The sequence below is a fragment of the Pavona decussata genome, unplaced genomic scaffold (genome assembly GCF_977016875.1).
Source record: "Pavona decussata unplaced genomic scaffold, jaPavDecu1.1 SCAFFOLD_361, whole genome shotgun sequence".
Taxonomy (NCBI): Eukaryota; Metazoa; Cnidaria; class Anthozoa; order Scleractinia; family Agariciidae; genus Pavona; species Pavona decussata.
The window spans coordinates 405,001-422,500 of NW_028145740.1; the positions used below are offsets into that span (position 1 = coordinate 405,001).

The 17,500-nt window shown below is 39.3% G+C and overlaps 2 protein-coding genes across 4 annotated transcripts in view; both read left to right on the forward strand.

Moving 5' to 3' along the window:
* Positions 1-4,534, forward strand: part of LOC146452962 (uncharacterized) — a 6,356-nt gene extending 1,822 nt beyond the window's left edge. Inside the window, exons 2-5 of one of the 2 annotated variants that reach the window (XM_085097198.1) lie at positions 812-916; positions 2,349-2,462; positions 3,604-3,730; positions 4,283-4,534. In XM_085097198.1, coding sequence (XP_084953324.1) covers positions 812-916; positions 2,349-2,462; positions 3,604-3,730; positions 4,283-4,356 — 420 coding nt within the window. In that variant the 3' untranslated portion in view covers positions 4,357-4,534. The remainder of the gene's footprint in view (positions 1-811; positions 917-2,348; positions 2,463-3,603; positions 3,731-4,282) is intronic. The other variant, XM_085097199.1, reaches the window with a different exon arrangement.
* A 5,566-nt stretch (positions 4,535-10,100) lies between these two features.
* Positions 10,101-17,500, forward strand: part of LOC146452963 (uncharacterized) — a 75,564-nt gene continuing 68,164 nt past the window's right edge. For both annotated transcript variants that reach the window (XM_085097186.1, XM_085097187.1), the window contains exons 1-6: positions 10,101-10,612; positions 10,705-10,759; positions 13,507-13,744; positions 14,763-15,133; positions 15,226-15,295; positions 15,720-16,249. In XM_085097186.1, coding sequence (XP_084953312.1) covers positions 10,565-10,612; positions 10,705-10,759; positions 13,507-13,744; positions 14,763-15,133; positions 15,226-15,295; positions 15,720-16,249 — 1,312 coding nt within the window. In that variant the 5' untranslated portion in view covers positions 10,101-10,564. The remainder of the gene's footprint in view (positions 10,613-10,704; positions 10,760-13,506; positions 13,745-14,762; positions 15,134-15,225; positions 15,296-15,719; positions 16,250-17,500) is intronic.

Below are 17,500 nucleotides of genomic sequence, written 5' to 3' on the forward strand. Positions count from 1 at the left end.
TGCCTTAATGTGTCTTCGGTGTAATTTGGAAGAAACTTGTGGCCCTTTTGAAAGCGAGTTTAGTTTTGGTGTAAAATGTTTCCTTAAGGCCCGGCCAAACGGATGCAACATGTTGGTGCAACATCGTCCAACGTTGTTGAATCCAACATGTTTCACTCGCTTGGCCACCATGTTGCACGATATTGCACGATATTGCATGATATTGCATGATGTTGCATGACGTTGAACGAAGTTTGACTTCCATCAAACATCGTCTCCAACAAAACGCGCATGTCCACTTAGCTGACTTTGTGGGTTTCTGTACCCATGGCGATGAGTTATTGTTTACTGGGGGGTATATGTGCTTCGCACATTGCCGCGTAAGCGCTCTGAAGCTAAAGTATGGTGAACGAACGAAGTTTTGAATCTTTTTTAAGACGAAAGATTAAACACAAGCGGCTCCAAATAGAAAGAGAAAGGGCAACGGAGTGACCAGGAAAAGCGAGAAGAAGGTCCGACGCGGACTTCGATCGGTCTCGCGCCATTTTTTGGGCAAACCAATATGGCGGCGCGGGTTTCTTTTCTAAGGATTAGATAGATAGATAGCTTTTTGGGTAGATTTTGGTCCCAGACCCTTGAATCCAAGTGTTGCATCAAGCATGTTGCATTCGTTAGGCCACCTCAGCTCGTTCAATACTGTGCAACATCGTCCAGCAAAGTTGGATTCAACAATGTTGGATGATGTTGCAATCTTTTGGCCGGGCATTTACAGAAGAATACGAGGAAAATTTAGGCAGAGATAGTTTAATGATTTCCTTATTTTTTAATCTAGACGGATAGAACTCCCCTGCATTTCGTAGTTGGCGAAAGAAAAGGAGACGAAGACCTGATGGACATCCTTTTGGAGAATGGAGCTAAAGCAAATCTGGTTGACTGTGTAAGTTTTATAATCATTATGTTTTTGCTGTGCTTCAGGCTGTACTACTGCTATATTATGAAGTAAATAAGTTAATTTGTGAAAATGGATGACTTTCGACTGGTCAATCAGAGTACAAGAAACAGAGTTTGCTGAGTCAGAGTAAGCATGAAACTTTCACATCGCCTCCTATAGTTCTAATTCTTGCATTCTTGCATTTTAGAACAAAAAATTGAAATATATTAAAAATCAAAGACTTGTTTGAGCCACATCATACATTTATTTATGGAGAATATGCGGTAGAGAAGTGGAGGCTATGACGTTGCATACATTTCTGAGAAAGTCCGCGGCGCCAGTGTAGGTTTGTGATGGTATTTTCTCTTGGTTTTGACAAAACCACAGTTCGCCCTCAAAGCGTGATTCCTTCGGCGTGTGCTCTCTTATTTCCACTGTTTATGCTGTCAAGTATTCTTCAGCACCTCCTCTTTGGATTCAACGCTCTTGAACGAATTAATCAATAAAAGAAACCATAGTATTTGGCAACAGAAGTTCGGCTCCATTTTATGTGGCTAAATTTAATTTAGGCAAAGTTAAAATCGAGGCAAGTGCTGGTCAGCGGTGCCCGCATGGCTGGGACATACGGGGCGGCCACCCTACTTTGCAGGGGCCCCTGGGTTCTTACAGCTCACATGTTTGTGCCAATTCATTTCGCATCTGTTCACTTGCCGGAGCTTGTATACTTTCTGTTTTATCTCCACTGATCTTTCAGTGTGACTGTGCCGGGTGGTTGCCGCTCACAGGGTTGCCATGGTTTCGCACCTCGCTTATAATTAGCTCACTTCACCGGTGGGACCACCGGTCTTTCAGGCGCCAACCCCCAAGCTCATCCCATAACGATGAGTTTAAAGAGTCGGTGTAGCCTGCAGTGCTATGGCCAGGAGATGATCGCGATGTTAGCAGCCCAGTGACGGAGTGAATCTCAACCCCCACAATACCTCATGGAGTACGTCATCCATGACACCTCCACCTCCACCTCTTCTTCTTCTTCTTCTCCTTCTTCTTCTTCTTCTTCTTCTTCTTCTTCTTCTTCTTCTTCTTCTTCTTCTTCTTCTTCTTCTTCTTCTTCTTCTTCTTCTTCTTCTTCTTCTTCTTCTTCTTCTTCTTCTTCTTCCTCTTCCTCTTCCTCTTCTTCTTCTTCTTCTTCTTCTTCTTCTTCTTCTTCTTCTTCTTCTTCTTCCTCTTCCTCTTCCTCTTCCTCTTCTTCTTCTTCTTCTTCTTCTTCTTCTTCTTCTTCTTCTTCTTCTTCTTCTTCTTCTTCTTCTTGTGTATATTACTGTACTTGTGAGAAACATAGAAAACACTTTGTCGATATTGCTGTGACAAACATACAAAACACTACCTAGAACTACATAGAAAACCATTTTTTTTTTCACAACATTCCGATTACTTTCAGTTCAATTTAACTCCACTCCATTTGGCAGCTGAGAAAGGAAATCTGCAGGCTGTGAAGATATTAATGAGAAATCCTTTTTCTCCTGCTGAAAGCAACACACCAAACCGTGTACAGGTAAGTGTACATCTGTCATGATATTGAGCAAAAACCCCTTGATTAAGGCCATCTCGATTTCCAGCCGAGTCGGGGGAACTGAACCCACGCCTTAGGGACAAAGACCACACCCAAAAGAGCAGTGTCCGATATCAATCTGCCGTAAGGAATAGCGGATGTACTTTTTACCATAATACCCTGCGAACCTAACACAGCCAATAGGCACAAAAAAGTCATATTTTTTTCCCTGTACTAACAACTATATGTATGCTAAGTTTGAAGTTTTTATCCCTTTACTGTGCGTTTTTATGCGGGTTTTTTTAAAGGGATTTCGTGCGCTTAGAATTATGGGTAAATGTACAGTCGCCATCTTTTACGGTACGTTGAATCGTGCGGTTTTTAGAGATATTAGTGAGCTTACGCAACAGGGTGGCTGATGGAAGGGGACGGTGAATTATCGTTGTGTGACCAACATGACATCTTCGTACCTTTTTAGGCGATTTACAACTGAAACTGCTGTTCAACGTGAAGACCACGAGCGGTGGGAATGTTACAATCTAGAGTCGTAAACACTTGGATGACACGTTGGTCACACAAGGACAATTTGCCGTCCCACCACATCAGCCGTGCTGTTGCGTAAACTCTCTATTAATAATTGAATAAGGATCGATTAGGTTCAAGCTGGCCGGAGTATTTGCCTCTATCGTTTGTGAGATCCAGAGCTGGAATGCTTAATTTCAGCTCCTGTCACTGCGTGACTGGGAAGTTGGCTACCCGTGTTGCTTCCGCTGTTTCTCCTCGCAAATCATGGGAAACGTGTTTTAGCAAGACAAGAAAATCCTCCAAAGAACTGGCAGACAATCCAGAGGGGAGCAGCCATGCCACCTGTTCTGTAACGTAACGAGGGTGCCATCACAATTAGTTAATTTAGAAGAGGAATTAACGTTAGCGCATGGGTATTGTGATTTTAGTTTGAGTCCCATGCTGATACTCTCGCGTTTGAATTTCGTGTGGTTGGAACTCAATTTTCACAACGCTGTCTTAGAAGAAAATCATGCCGGACGGTTTTAAGCTTAAGACAACAAAGATCCTAGAAATCGCCTTGCAGAAAGGAAAATCCCGTTGTTAAAATAAACTGCTTCATTATTTTTTTTTTTTTTAGGAAAATGACACCCCACTTCAATTAGCACAGAGAAATGGTCATCATGAAGTTGTTAGTTACCTTCTAAACAACAGCCAGGGTGGAGTCTCTTCACATGGTGTGTCTCAAGTGCAAGTTTCTAGAGGTGGTGAGTCTGTATTTTACTTTACGCCCGCCCTTTTCCTTTGTTCGCCGTTGTTCATGGTGCGTGTTAAGTTATAGGGTCTAGGTAGGCACGGAAGCCGTGTTTGTAATCCCAGTGAGGTTTAGGTAACAATAACCCTAATTTTCCAGAGAAAAGACCAAACTCAGTAAAGGATTCTGGTAGTTGTAGTACATGAAGCCATAGTGAAAATAGCCTATCGGTTCATGCAAGTGGAGTAATTATGCACTTTGGAAGTCTGGAGGGCACTCAAGTAGCAAGTAACGTTTTCTACTATTTTTTCGGCACACTTAATTGATCTGAAATGAAATGGTGACTAGCTATCGTGTACACGACAAAACAATCGAAAACTATGCTAGCGTTTTGAAAGTCCTCGTTGTGTATAAAACAACGATCACAGCCTTTCCCATCCTTTAGCAATTGGTAAAGGCACGGGAGAGAAATTGTTGAAGAGAGGTGAAATTTATTTTTGTGCTCATGTGGCGCACCGTATTCTCATTCGTTATTATCGTTATAATTTATTTCATTTTCTTTTAGGTTTAACTGTCAACATAACCGGCGCTACAAATGTCATGATGGGCAATAACAACCAGATGAACTTTAATAACTAGAAATATTCACTTCTTTGCTTTTAACATTCACGTAGTGATCTTTATTGTTTCTAGGAAATAATTATTGGTTTAGCGAACAGAAACATGAACGTCCTTGATGTGTTATGTCACACTTGACCCTATATAATAATAAGATCTTCGTCACGGTTCTCAGAGTATCAATCCGACGGATGTATGGGAGGAATCGTGAGAAAAACTTCACGTCTGTACCTGGGAAACCTTGTCAACAATAGCCGGAGCTCAGAATAACGAAGATGCCAATGAGAGCGGCGTAGTTATTCTTTCTTGTGCCCTCTTTACTTGCGGCGACCGACAAAATCGAAGATCGTGTCGATTTTAGACTGCAAGCAGTCCCTTTCTGGATAGTCGAGAGGGTGCGCGAGACTGGAGCGAGGAGAAATAAACGAGAAGAGACTGCGCGCTCGGCCATTTTGTGCGACCTCGGCTATCCAGAAAGGGGCTGCATGCAGTCTGTCGATTTTCGCGATACGCACCCCACAGGATATAAATAGGAAAACGTTGTGGACTGAAGACCTAGCTCTCTAACGGTTTCCATCATGAAACTGTTATACTATTCTAATCGCCATGAAGTTTCAGTTTAAAAGCTAGTGGCCTTGAAATTAGCTCTCTCGGTCAACTTTATCCCGCGTATTAAGCCGTAGGTTGATCCGCACGTGATTGCAGTTGCAAAGCGCAACTGGTGTTGGATGTTGCTGTAAAAGATGGAAACTGGGCAAAACAACGGCACGAACGAGGTCAGAGTAGATGCATATTTGATTTACTAAAATAGATATTTATGTTATATTTATTATTTTATTTAAACGTAATGTTAAAGGGTTATTTAGAATTGCAAATCCACATTTAGTTGTTGTTGTAAACCCGTGTTCACTTCGTAAAGTAGGTTACCCTATTATTTCTTTCTGGTTTGCTTTTGCCCTTGACAACTTGTTTATGTTTAGATGATTGTATCTGAAGAGAGACTAGTGCAGTTAAGGTGTTGGTCTTGTCCCTTTCAATTCTTTCTACTAATGATAGGGGCTTTAATGATTGAAAACCCCACATTAATGATTAAAAAAAGAGATAGAACGGGACTTATTAGGGGCGATGTGCACCACTTGTAAAATATAACGTCTTATAAGATTGGTCGAGAGAACAAAAGAACGAAGAAAAGAACAATGCTCCCTACCCTAACAGAAAAATGCAGCGGCAGGTTATAAGCTGTAGTAGTAGTCTCAGCCGCTAAATTTTCGTCGTTGGGCGTAGGCCTTCACCAAAGACCTGCACTGGACCACATTTTGCGCGACACGGCGCCAGTGCTTTAGGAAACTATCTAAGTCGTCCCTCCATCTCGTCCTTGGTCTTCCTCGGTTCGTTGTGTGTCCCCGGGGCGTCCAGAACGTAATGCGGGCTATCAGCTGAGTCCAGTGAAAATATAGTTTTTGAAAGTTGTAGGTCTGCTGACTTATTAACCAATAACGTGGTGTGTCTTTTTCACATTCGTTCATGTGGACCACCATGAATAACGTTACTTTGTTGGTAACGCCTTTTGTTGCGCGTACAATGTGACTTGTTGTAACATTGAATATTTGTAATGCAGTGTTATTTAAACTGTAAATTTTACAAGTTAATGTTGGCGTAATGCTAAGTAAATTGTAACTGTAAGCCATGTCAATCTTGTAACTGTCAAAAACTACTTAATTGTAAAACAAATTAAAATTTGTTACCTCATCAAATTAAGGTTGTTGCCATAGGAACGCCATGTTTCTGCTACTCGTTTAGCAAATAAACAACCAGACAGTTAGCCTGCGTAGCAGTCGTTTCCGTTTCCTTTAAGCCAAGCGGGACAAGTGCGCGAGGGCATTTGGCAAAAAGGAGCAAAAAAAGTAGGAGCGGGGGGAGGGGCGAGGAAGGAAAGGAAACGCCTGCCGCTGAGCCCAGACATTTTACCGAACGCCGTTCGTCAGCGAACGGGAGGCCACGATGCATTACCATTGGCCAATCGTCTGTCAATCAAACTCATAGACCAAAACGACATCCGGTTAACCGTTTATCAAAGATGAAAATATGGCCGAGGCGGAAAAGAACTCTCTCTTGAGTGTCCTTTCGATTTCGAGTTTGCTTTGCTTTGGAAACGACTAAACTACTTTCGCAGGGAGATACGTTAATTCAGTTGAAACCGGAGCAAAGGACTGCTTAAAGAGCGAATGTCTATTTATAACATCAAACAAAATCAAAATTCTCGGTCACGCTCAAAATATAGTTTCATTGCGCTTTGATTTGTTGGTAGGTATTATCATCTCAACAAACGTGGTGTCATTCGTTTTTCGAAATCCTGCCGGAATTTTTAAAAATTCAAGAAAATTTGTTCTGGCTGTCGGCGGTCTCAAAGACACGAAAAGCTGAAAGCAAAATTGGCTAGTCTGAAAGCTTGTTTCGCGTACGAACAAGAAATTTTTATTCAAACTCTGTAATCATAAATAGATTAAGGAGGCCTCAAGTAAATACTTTGCAGGAAAATTTCAGTTCTAACCACGGTCTGAAAAGGAAGTTTTCAATATTTAGAACGACTTTGTATTTCACGCTACGCGAAATACAAATTTATCCTGGAAACGCAAGGAAGTACCGGGTATTTTAGCCATGTGGGACAAGCTCATTTTGTGTGTAATTCCAGCTGTAAACAAATGATTTGATATTCTAAAACATAAGTAAAGTTTGTCTTGGGTAATTTATCTACGCTTTAATCGAGCGACGTAAAGTTCGAGATCGAGAAAATCTTCTAAAAACCTACAACTTGAAGTAAACAAGTTGCCCGCCGCGATTCTGTTTTCGCTCAGATTTACCAGAATTTAAAAAATGATTGGTTCTCATGTGACATTTGACGTGACAGTGTAGGCCCCAAGGGAGCGAAGCCATTTGGGGGCGTTCGGTAAAATGTCTGGGCTCAGCGGCAGGCGTTTCCTTTCCTTCCCCGCCCCTCCCCCCCGCTCCTACTTTTTTTGCTCCTTTTTGCCCAATGCCCTCGCGCGCTTGCCCCGCTTGGCTTGAAGGAAACGGAAACGACTGCTACGCAGGCTACCAGACAGTGAGCACAAAAAATTTGTAGTTTCCACTTGCGTTCCAAGTTGACATGGTCACGTTCACAGTGGCCGTTTCTCTTCTTTCTATTTCGTGGTAAAGGTTGACATTGTCTTTCGCCCCTTCAGACTGGTAGGTTACTAGAGTTGATACCCGCTCGCCGCACACACCTATGGTCCATACAGCCTTATAATAGGCCCACGGGAACATTTATATGCCTGAATAACGTAGAGATATTATTTTATTCTATTTTATTTTATTTGTTAGTTATTCTAAACTCGACTTATTAGCTACTTAAGCTAGGAGCCTAAAAAACTCCAGGTCCTCGAGTATAAATAAAGTTATGTTATGTTTATGTGATTGAGGCTTATGTGGGTGACGACTCAGATACAAAAATACAACACAAAAACTCTGGGTTTCAATAGTAACTTTTGTGTTGAAAACTGCTGTCAGGGCTGGGAGTAAGGAACTGAAACCAAACAAAACAGACAAAAGGATAGAACTAGCTAAACAACGCACAGCTTGACTTTTGAACCCGTTTAGTTATTTTAACTAGATTAAGGAGTGCGTACTTTCTACTTCGAACGCAATGAGTTAACCATCAGCCGATTTTTAGACAAAATCTCCCAACTAGTAGCATAAGAAATATATGGAGGACAGTGAGGAGAAGATACATGCTTATATTGCGGTCGAAAGGGTTAAAATCAAAAAGTGTCAAATATCTCCTTCGATTTATGTGCATTTTCTGTCAGTGGTTTGCGACAACAGTTGAATTGAAAATGAAATTATTGGGCTAAATGCTAATAAGTGTACTGGGCCTTACAGCATACAAGTTGCTATTTTAAAAACTATCAAACATGTTATATCTACACCTCTAGAAATTATATTCAATGCCTCCCTTTCAGTTCTTGGCCCACTATTACTTCTTATATATATCAGTGATTTTAGGAAGTGTTCCTAAATTCTAGATTTTCATCTATTTGCAGATGATGCCAATCTGTTTTCTAAACACAAAAATCTTAATGCCCTTGAATCCAAAGTAAACAATGAACTAGTATATTTTCATACTTGGTTGAGTGCCAACAAACTTTCATTTAATATTGATAAGCTAGTCAAACTTTGTCAATTTCCACCCTCCACAAAGAAAGTTACCCTTTCATGCTGCACTCTCTTTAAATGGCATAAACTTACACCAAGAGTACTCAATAAAATATCTAGGTATTACAATAGATTCTAATTTATCATGGAAATGTCAAGTAAGCTATATTGCTAAAAAGATTAAGCGAAATTTTGGGATTCTTTCTAAACTTCGTTATTATGTGAAATTCAGAAAGTTTGGTTAAACTATATTATGCGTTAATATATCCCTTCTTAACCTATGGTCTAATTTCTTGGGGTAACACCTATTCTTCTACTACCCAGCCCTAGTCAATTTACAAAAGAAAGTGATGCGAGTGATGACTTTCTTTCATGCGCATTCTAGTCCAATTTTTAAACACTTTAATATTGTTAAACTGTCTGACCTTGTCTTTCTTAATATTACAGTCTTTATGTAGAAATTTCACAATAGACGCCTACCATCTGTGTTTTATACTTTTTTCACACAAGTCAATGAAAGACATAACTATAATACAAGAAGTGCTTCGAATATGTTCTATTCTTTCCCTGAAGTAAGAACAAATTATGGATTATTCAATATAAGATTTAAGGGCCCCAAAGTATGGAACTCAATTAGTGAAAATTCAAAAACCCTCTCTATTTCAAACTTTAAGGAATCAGTAAAAAGCGATCTTGTCAAAGATTATTAAGTTTCTTGTATTCTTATTAGCAGTTGTGTTGTTTCCCAAATTACCTGTAAATTAGTCTTTTGTTTAGTTTTGTCACCTTTCCAAACCTTAATGTTTTTTTTCTGCTATAGGTTAACATATAGCTTGTTATTAGTTGCCAAAGCTATTGTGTGCTCTTCTTATATTACTGTTTTGTATTCACATTTAAATTTAACTATTCGAGACTTCCCTCATAGCGTAGAATAAGCCTTTTCCTCTCTTCTTTTTCTTTTTATGTGTGCATTTGTGCTTCAGCTTTCTTGATGACCTGTACCTGTATTTTATTTCTATTCAGTACTGATGTCAACTGGCTGCCTGGCGTCGCTAGCCCCTATGGTTATTCCAGGCAGCCAGTACTCTAATTATTATTTTTATTATTTTCTTTGTTGAAATTTTATTTTTGAGCAAGAGTGAGTACAAATAAAGAAAGATTGAAAGATTGATATTTTGTTTTTCATGTAAACGAAAGGCCTAGCCTCGTATAAACTCGGTCAGATTTCAAACAAAAGTGATTTATTTAAACGTATACTTATGGTAACCTATAGTATAAAGGTTCGCTGTTCTGTAAGAAATCCGCTGATGAGAAATTGTATACTTCCCAGTTATCCTATTTATTCTAAGTTGTATTACATCCACTTAATAAATAATCGACCAAGCCACGAAATTTTGAATATTATTGCAACTAAACTTTTTACAAATGCCAAAGCCACTAAATTTCGAAATTAAATCTGCTGAAGCAGCTTATTTCGACCCATTTCGGAAAATCTTTAACTAGATGCAATTTCTAATAATAACCTTTATTAAAAACACGCAAAATTTCAGTTGTAAGTTATGCAGCTCTTCATAGTTTACTGCATTGATCAAGCACGATGCCCTATCTCTATCCGTTATAAACACTGAAACCTGCAATAAGCTCTTGCTAGTCTTTTATTGCTTCAGACATGAGTAATTTATTGTTAAATTGTCAGTTGTAGGTTATGCTCTGTTACTGCATGGACCAATCCCGATGCCCCATCTCTATCCGCGTTATAAACAAACCGTGGGCAAACGATAATCTCTTGCCAGTCGCTTAGTTTATTCACGCATGACTTATTTATTGATTCTCAGCATTTTGGGGCAGGTGTCTTTGAAAAATATCTCAGTGATAAGCGTTGTTTCTGTAGAATCGGGCGAAAAATATTGTACTAAGAACACTCTTTATTGTTTTGCTGAACTTGGTTCAGGGCAAGAATTATTCGATACAAAGTATGGTGTAAAGATAAGCGACATTTTCTTGGCAGAAGTATTTTGCTTTCGACGAGATTAACATGAGCAGAATAAAAGATTGGGTGATCTATTTCACCGTTATTTCGACGGTAAGTTGAATAAATCATTGCTTTTATTTTTGCGAAGACTGCTAAGTTCATTTTCTGCTTTAATCTTACAGCATTCTCGTTTGTCTCTTTAGGTCATTATGCTTCTTATTCCAAGGCAGTTGATGGCGCAAGATGCATTGTGTAGAGGTATGGGAAAACGCTTGCATTAAAGCGAAAAAAAAAATTTTACTTTGAACGTAATTTAGACGTTGGCTAAACCAGTGGCTTAATGTTGCAAGCAATCTAACAAAATGACACTTTTTCTCGTCACTCTTTAGTCTTCTTTCTATTAAATAGTTGTTTTCTATTTACCGTTTAATTTAGACATTTTTTTATAACGATCATTTTCCAGACTTATCCTGTCGTTTTTAAAAAGCCATGATTGTTTCTTTCCTTTAAGCAGTGTTAAAATGTTTAACCTTCCCAGTTTACATCATGGTATCTTCAATTTGCGATGTAACCTCTGCAAAAAAGATTTATTCATGTGCTTTAACACATTTAATAATATCGAAGAGGTGACAATGATCCAAAACAATAATTCAATGATTACAAATGGGAAGAAGTGTCAAGTTGAACTTGACTTTTTATCGAGCGCTAATCGTTAAATAGGACCTTTAAAATGAACTCTGACAGTAATATAGTCCACCTTAAAAGTGATTTTTAGCTATCCTTGAGGTAACTGTCAAAGACATACCCAACACTTAAGTCATTGATCCCCTTTACTATCATCATCATGTTTTGCCGGTGATATTCATCCTCAATTCATACTTTTGTTAATTTTCCTTTACCCCTGAGAGTCGTAAAACGTTCTCAGTCGTGTTTCCAAAATGGTGTATCAAGTCTTTTATCTGGAGCAGAAAAAGTATACTGCACTCAGAAAAGTATCGACTTGTCATACTAATTTAACAATTATTACACGAGTGCGCGTTGGATATGAGACGATAGATAGCCAACGAGGCGCATAGCGCCAAGTTGGCTATAATCATGATTCATCCCATTTCTATAAGCGCTATTGGAAAAACTGTTTTATTTCAGAAGCAAGCACAAAATATTGCAAGATCGTGCCAATTTCATTTTGCAAGAACGGCCAGGAGACGATTTAAAGACCGCTATTTCTTGCGTGGGCAATTGGTGTAATAACTGATATCCCATGGCGCCTTAGTTAATAATTGACCGTATGACATCCAGACAATTTCTTCGAAGGTATTTAACGGGATAATAGTGTCATCCGCGAAACCGAAACGTCGTTCAATTTAACCGTTAGTTTTTGCTTGTCCATGTATTAGCAAAGGTACGAATTGTACGACGATTTTTGTGTTTTTCATGGCTCTAATTAAATTTCCTATTTAAGGGGTTTTTTTTACCGAACATACACGGAACAATATCGAGACAAAATCATTCTTCAAGACAATTAACTTTATAACAGCCAAAATAATTTTTGCAATACACATGAATTACAAAATATTTTTCGCGTCAGTCTACATAGGGACTTGCTGTGATCACTCAAAGTATTCTCGTTCTATAGGCTGCCTTGTGTTAGTCTGGCCGGATGCATTTTAAGCGCTAGAAAAAGTTGATAGCATTGCAGTGAACAAACAGCAGGTGAGAAGCTTAATACTTCGATAACAGAATGGCAAGAAAATCACCATAGAGCGGACTCGATGTGAACGAAATAAAACTTATAAATAAGCTGTATTCAATGCAGTCTGATATCCTGGGAGAAGTGCTATACTTTGCAGTACACCCTTCGATGGAAGAAAACTATCTCCGGTCGTTTCATATTTGTGTTTTATAATTAGGTGTCTATAATTAATTTTATACCTCGCAAGGAAAACGATTCGGCCTTTCAAAGCAGCAAAAGATAAAGAGTCAAGTAGACTTTATGTAATCAATACGACCGTTTAATGAATTATTTACGACAAAAAGGTGAAAAGATGAGAAGCTAGCTAATCACTCTGCAGGTTATGGACATTGATATTGGAATGAGAATCCTTACACTCATGAAAAATATAACATTTAAAAAAATAAAAGAAAATAAAAAAAGGCTTCGATTCCACGATAAGAAATGAACTAAGACTAAGCATTACCGCACCAGAAACGAAAAAAAAAAAAACGGAAAAAAAACTTCAAGTTAATACCTTAAATTACTTTCGTTTTGGAAAATGTTTTTCTTTGTCTTATTTGTTTGTTGTTTTGTTTTGGATGTTTTTGTTTTAGAGTAGTGTTGCGTTTTGTTTTTGCTTCGGTAACTTTTCCCCATAATTTGTAATCAGTTCTTTTTGTAATCCAGTTCTATTTGTATTTGTATCTGCTACAATTTTTCTTGTGAATCTATTGAACTGTTTTTAGAAAATTAGAAAACAAACAAAAAAACACTCTTTCTAGAGGTTTTCAAGAATTTAAACTAATTTTTTTAAAAGAAAAAAGCATTATATGTGATGTTTTTTTTGTTGCAGTCACAGAAAAGCTGTAATTGATGTGGTAACAAAAATTCCCTAACATTAAAGTAGGCTATTGTCATGCACAACTGATTTTAAGTTGATGGCCTTGTGATATACCTATCTTCATCGTAGCTTTGAAACCAAGATTAAACAGGCTTTCCAGTTGTTATTTTCTCTAGCAGATTTGTCATAAAAGCTGGTGAAGAGCAGACAATCCTTGCTCCTTGGGTTACAATTCGGGTGTGCATCAATAATTAAGTCTTTTAGGCTTACTAGGTAAATTCCAGGAAGACTATCCATACAAGTCTGCCATACCCAGACTTACCATGTTTGGTCAAACTCTGGGAAGACTGGGTCAACCTGAACTTACCAGGCTTGTTTCAGTTTGAGGCCATGAACAGCTTTGGTAGTGTAATCATAGCGTACTCAATGAGATCTTCATTTTTTTTGCAGACCATGATTTTTACCTAAACTTCCCGACGCGACAAGCCTCGCAGTTTTCAAAAGTGACGACTGTTGGAGAAAAGGCTGTTGAAGCATTCACGATATGCGCGTGGTTAAAAACAAGCGATTTGAATTATATGGGGATTCTACGCTATTCCGGAGATGGATTCAGTGATCGCATTTCATTATCTATCATACCGGATCAGCCCAACGGGCTACTGTTATTTACACTCTTCGATGAAGATAGGTATATTCCAAATACAAACCTATTCTTGAAAAATCCACTTTATCATAGTCTCAAACAGTACCAGAGGACAGATCTGCTCAGTTTTATACTTAAGTAGCTAGAATGACTGATTTTATCACGACGTATTCAAAAGTAAAACCAACTTGTATGACATTAAAATTTCATTCTCAGTGGTTAGAACACTACTCTAATCAGACTACAGAGGAAACACACAGAAAACTTCCCTTTCAGACCCAGAAGTTAGAACCTCATTTCATCACTAAAACTCTGTAATCTCTCTATCTGTATCAGCGTGCCATGTTCTCTTCGTTGTCCTTCATGTGGTTGTTCTGGTATAGGTTTGGAAAATTTCTTTTAAATCTCAAGGCATTCGCCAGGTGTTCGTTCGGTGATCATTTTGGGGAGGAGGGATGGTGCAGTGGTGACAGCAGTCGCCTCACACCAATGTGGTCCGAGTTCGATTCCTGGACTTGGCTTCATATGTGGGTTGAGTGTGGTGTCCTGGAGCCGTTGTAGATTGCGTTTGTTTGAACTTCCTACAGTCTATTCTCGCCTTGCGGACACCTCGCTATTAAGGACACTCCGATAATACGGACAGCAGCTAAATCCCCGGCAAAAATAAATTACAGACATTTGACTGAAATAAATTTCCACTATTACGGACGCTCGCTATTAAGGACGCTAACTCGCGGTCCCGAGGGTGTCCGCAATAAAGGGAGTTAACTGTATGTACAACGATAATCAGTAATACGGCCCTTTCCCGTCTAACTGACCGAAACTACATATCCTCACACGATGCAGTGGCGGATTCAGACTTTCAGGCAATAAGTGAAAGGGGGGAGGGGGGGGTGGGGCTTCAACACTCGACTTGCTTCTCCTCTTCGTGGAACGAAATATTCTCGCGCTTCGGACCCATAGGCCTAGGTTTTGGTCTAAAAATGAGGGGGAGGTCGAGGTGGGCCCCCTGGCCCTGATTCGCCACTGCAATGTAATAAAACTGTCTTTTGCATTACTCTAGAACTCTGAAAGCGTTACCGAGTGTGCTCAACAACAGCTGGCATGGCCTTTGCGTTAGCTGGAAGAGTGAGGGCGGAACCTTCGTGGTCTTCTATGATGGAAGACTTATCGTAGAAGGAAATGGTGTTAAAACGGGAATGACACTATCACCGAACAGAACTTTCACTGCGGGAGTTGGGAACAGAGATGACGTCATCTACTCAGGAAGGCTAGGACATATCAATGCGTGGCCAAGGGTCTTGGAACATCCTCTTCTTGCCGTGTTGTCTTCCAAGTGTGGAGTGGAGCGCGGAGAATGGGTTTCATGGCCACAGTTCATGAAGGGCGTGCAAGGCATTAATGCAGTCGTTGGAAAAACTTGTCCCTTCGGTGGTAAGTGCACATACAAATGACGATACTAATTAAAGGTAAATAACTAAAGTAATTAATAACACGTTTACGATTTTGACGTAATTATCTTTCAGACGATGATTTACCATTAGATCCATTGCAGTACTTAAAACTTAATGGCGAAGATGACTCGAGCAAGTACAGGTTATAGTTGCTTCTTTGTGTTTTTAACCCTTTGTTGTTATCGTGTCTTGTTCTTTAGCTTGTTTATCTCTTAGTGATGCATTTTGTTCAGGTAGTTAGGGCATCTTCCAGAAGTTCAAAATTCTGACATCGAACTGGCTGTGTTTATAACCATTGACCTTTTTGCTAAATTTAGTCAAGACTCTCAGTTCGACAATTATTTCCAGCTAAGAAGAAAATCACCCTACAAGTTCTCTAAACTTTTCCAGTTGCTCTTCATTAAACCCGACTAATGTTCCAAATCTGAACTCCCTGAGAGAGAGGGCGCGTTTACACGGGCAAATGTTTGACGCGATTTTAGGAACGATGTCTGCAGCTGCGGAAGTATTGAATTTTTAAATATACATTGACAAAATCATTCACGTGATTATTATTTTACTTTAAGTCTTGAATATAGCGCCACCTTCCTGGAAGGCCGTCTTGATGGCCATGGTGCCCTTTACTTGGATGGAACCCTAGCTTTGGCCAAATTCCGCTATATCCCAATCGGGTCTGCTTTTACCATCGCTTGCTGGATTAAGCTGATGCCTTCTCACCCACACTTCAGAGCAATACTACGAAACAATGAAACGAATCCTGGACTCATCTTTGGTGTAAATAGTAACTATCAACTGCAGTTCAATATCACAATTGGAGGCGCAACATATGTCTACACAGCGGACTCTGTTCGCGAAAAACAATGGCTGCACGTAGCTGTTTCTTTCTCTGTTGATGTTGAAGTTTCTCTTTTGATCAACGGGCGTAAATATATCCAGTCAAGCTCGCTTGGTTTTCCTTGGCAAAGTCCAGGCGGCAGTTTCGAGATAGGGAGATATGTGGATCCTGGTAACACTTATCGGTACTTTCACGGTTATCTCAGTGAGTTTTACATATTTGACAGAGCATTAAGCGCAGAGGATATCGGCAAACTTATGGGTGAGAAAAGAAGCTTAAGTGGTGATTTTTCATAGTATTTTAAGGATCCGCCGTTCACCCTTCGTGTGCTGGAGTAAAAGAAAAGTAATTTATTTAGTGTCAATAACACGGGGAGTGCTTGGGCAATCTCCCGAGCCAGAGGCTCATGATAAAGTGCTTGAGAAGAACCCAGATCGAATTGGTAGATTCTAGCGTAGCTACTTTAATTTTAAGAAAACCGGTAGCCCGGGCGTGACCTCTATCCCCATGAATGCCGTTCCCAGGCAATAGGAACTAGTGTGTTCACGAAAGGTTGACGCGATTTTCGCAGTACCCAAATGTTAGTTATGGCTGTGGCTTATTTGCAGTTAGAAAAATGGTGAAGTAAACAACTGGAGAAGTAGTCGCACTTTAAATTCTGATAGTTACCAGGGTGTCGCTAAATATTCTTTTAGTTAAATTTTACAAGAAGAGGTTTGTTACAGATGAAAGAATGACACAGCGGAGAAAAGTTTCTCATTCTGAATGATGTACTTTACAACTGTTCCAAAATAGTAAACAAGCTAATTAAAAACAACAAAAGCAAAAACAAACAAACATAAAACTTGTAGTGAATACCTTGTCGACATCTATAACCCAACTCACTTATGCTTCTCTGGACAAGACCAGGCAGTTTTGATTTCCTGACCATATGCTCCTTTCTAAAGTTTCGTAATTTGGTTTGAATTGGGTTCTTCATATGAAGGCATGTCTTTTTATCATTAAATTGAGAGAGCCAGGCTTTATAAAGACCCTGACTTGAGGTGGCTCACAGTGGTTTCCAGCACTTTAATTCCATTATTATTGTTGTATCGACTGTCAAAGAGTAGTTGTTATAAACACGAAGTAGTCGTAATCGTTTTCGTATAAATTCTGATTTATTCCACTCTGATATCGTACAGAAAGAACTTTTCGAGTTAAATCACACGCCCCTAAAATAAACCCACTAAATTTGATATCCTACAAAAACCAGTAAATCAAGTTGTTGTCATGTGCTCTCTTTGTACAAACAAAACGAAAAGCGTGACGACTTTGATTACATAACAAATACGCGTGGCTGTTTATGACAGTAGTAGTAATGATCCTTCAAAGTGTTGGAAGCCGTTGCCAGCCACCTTAAAGGGGAAGTGTCACGCGAATTTGATGTCATTTCAAAACCCGGCAAAAATGTTTCTGGCAACAGAAACAAAGAAATAACGTCTAGTTTTGTGTTAAATTATCACCCCAGTGCAA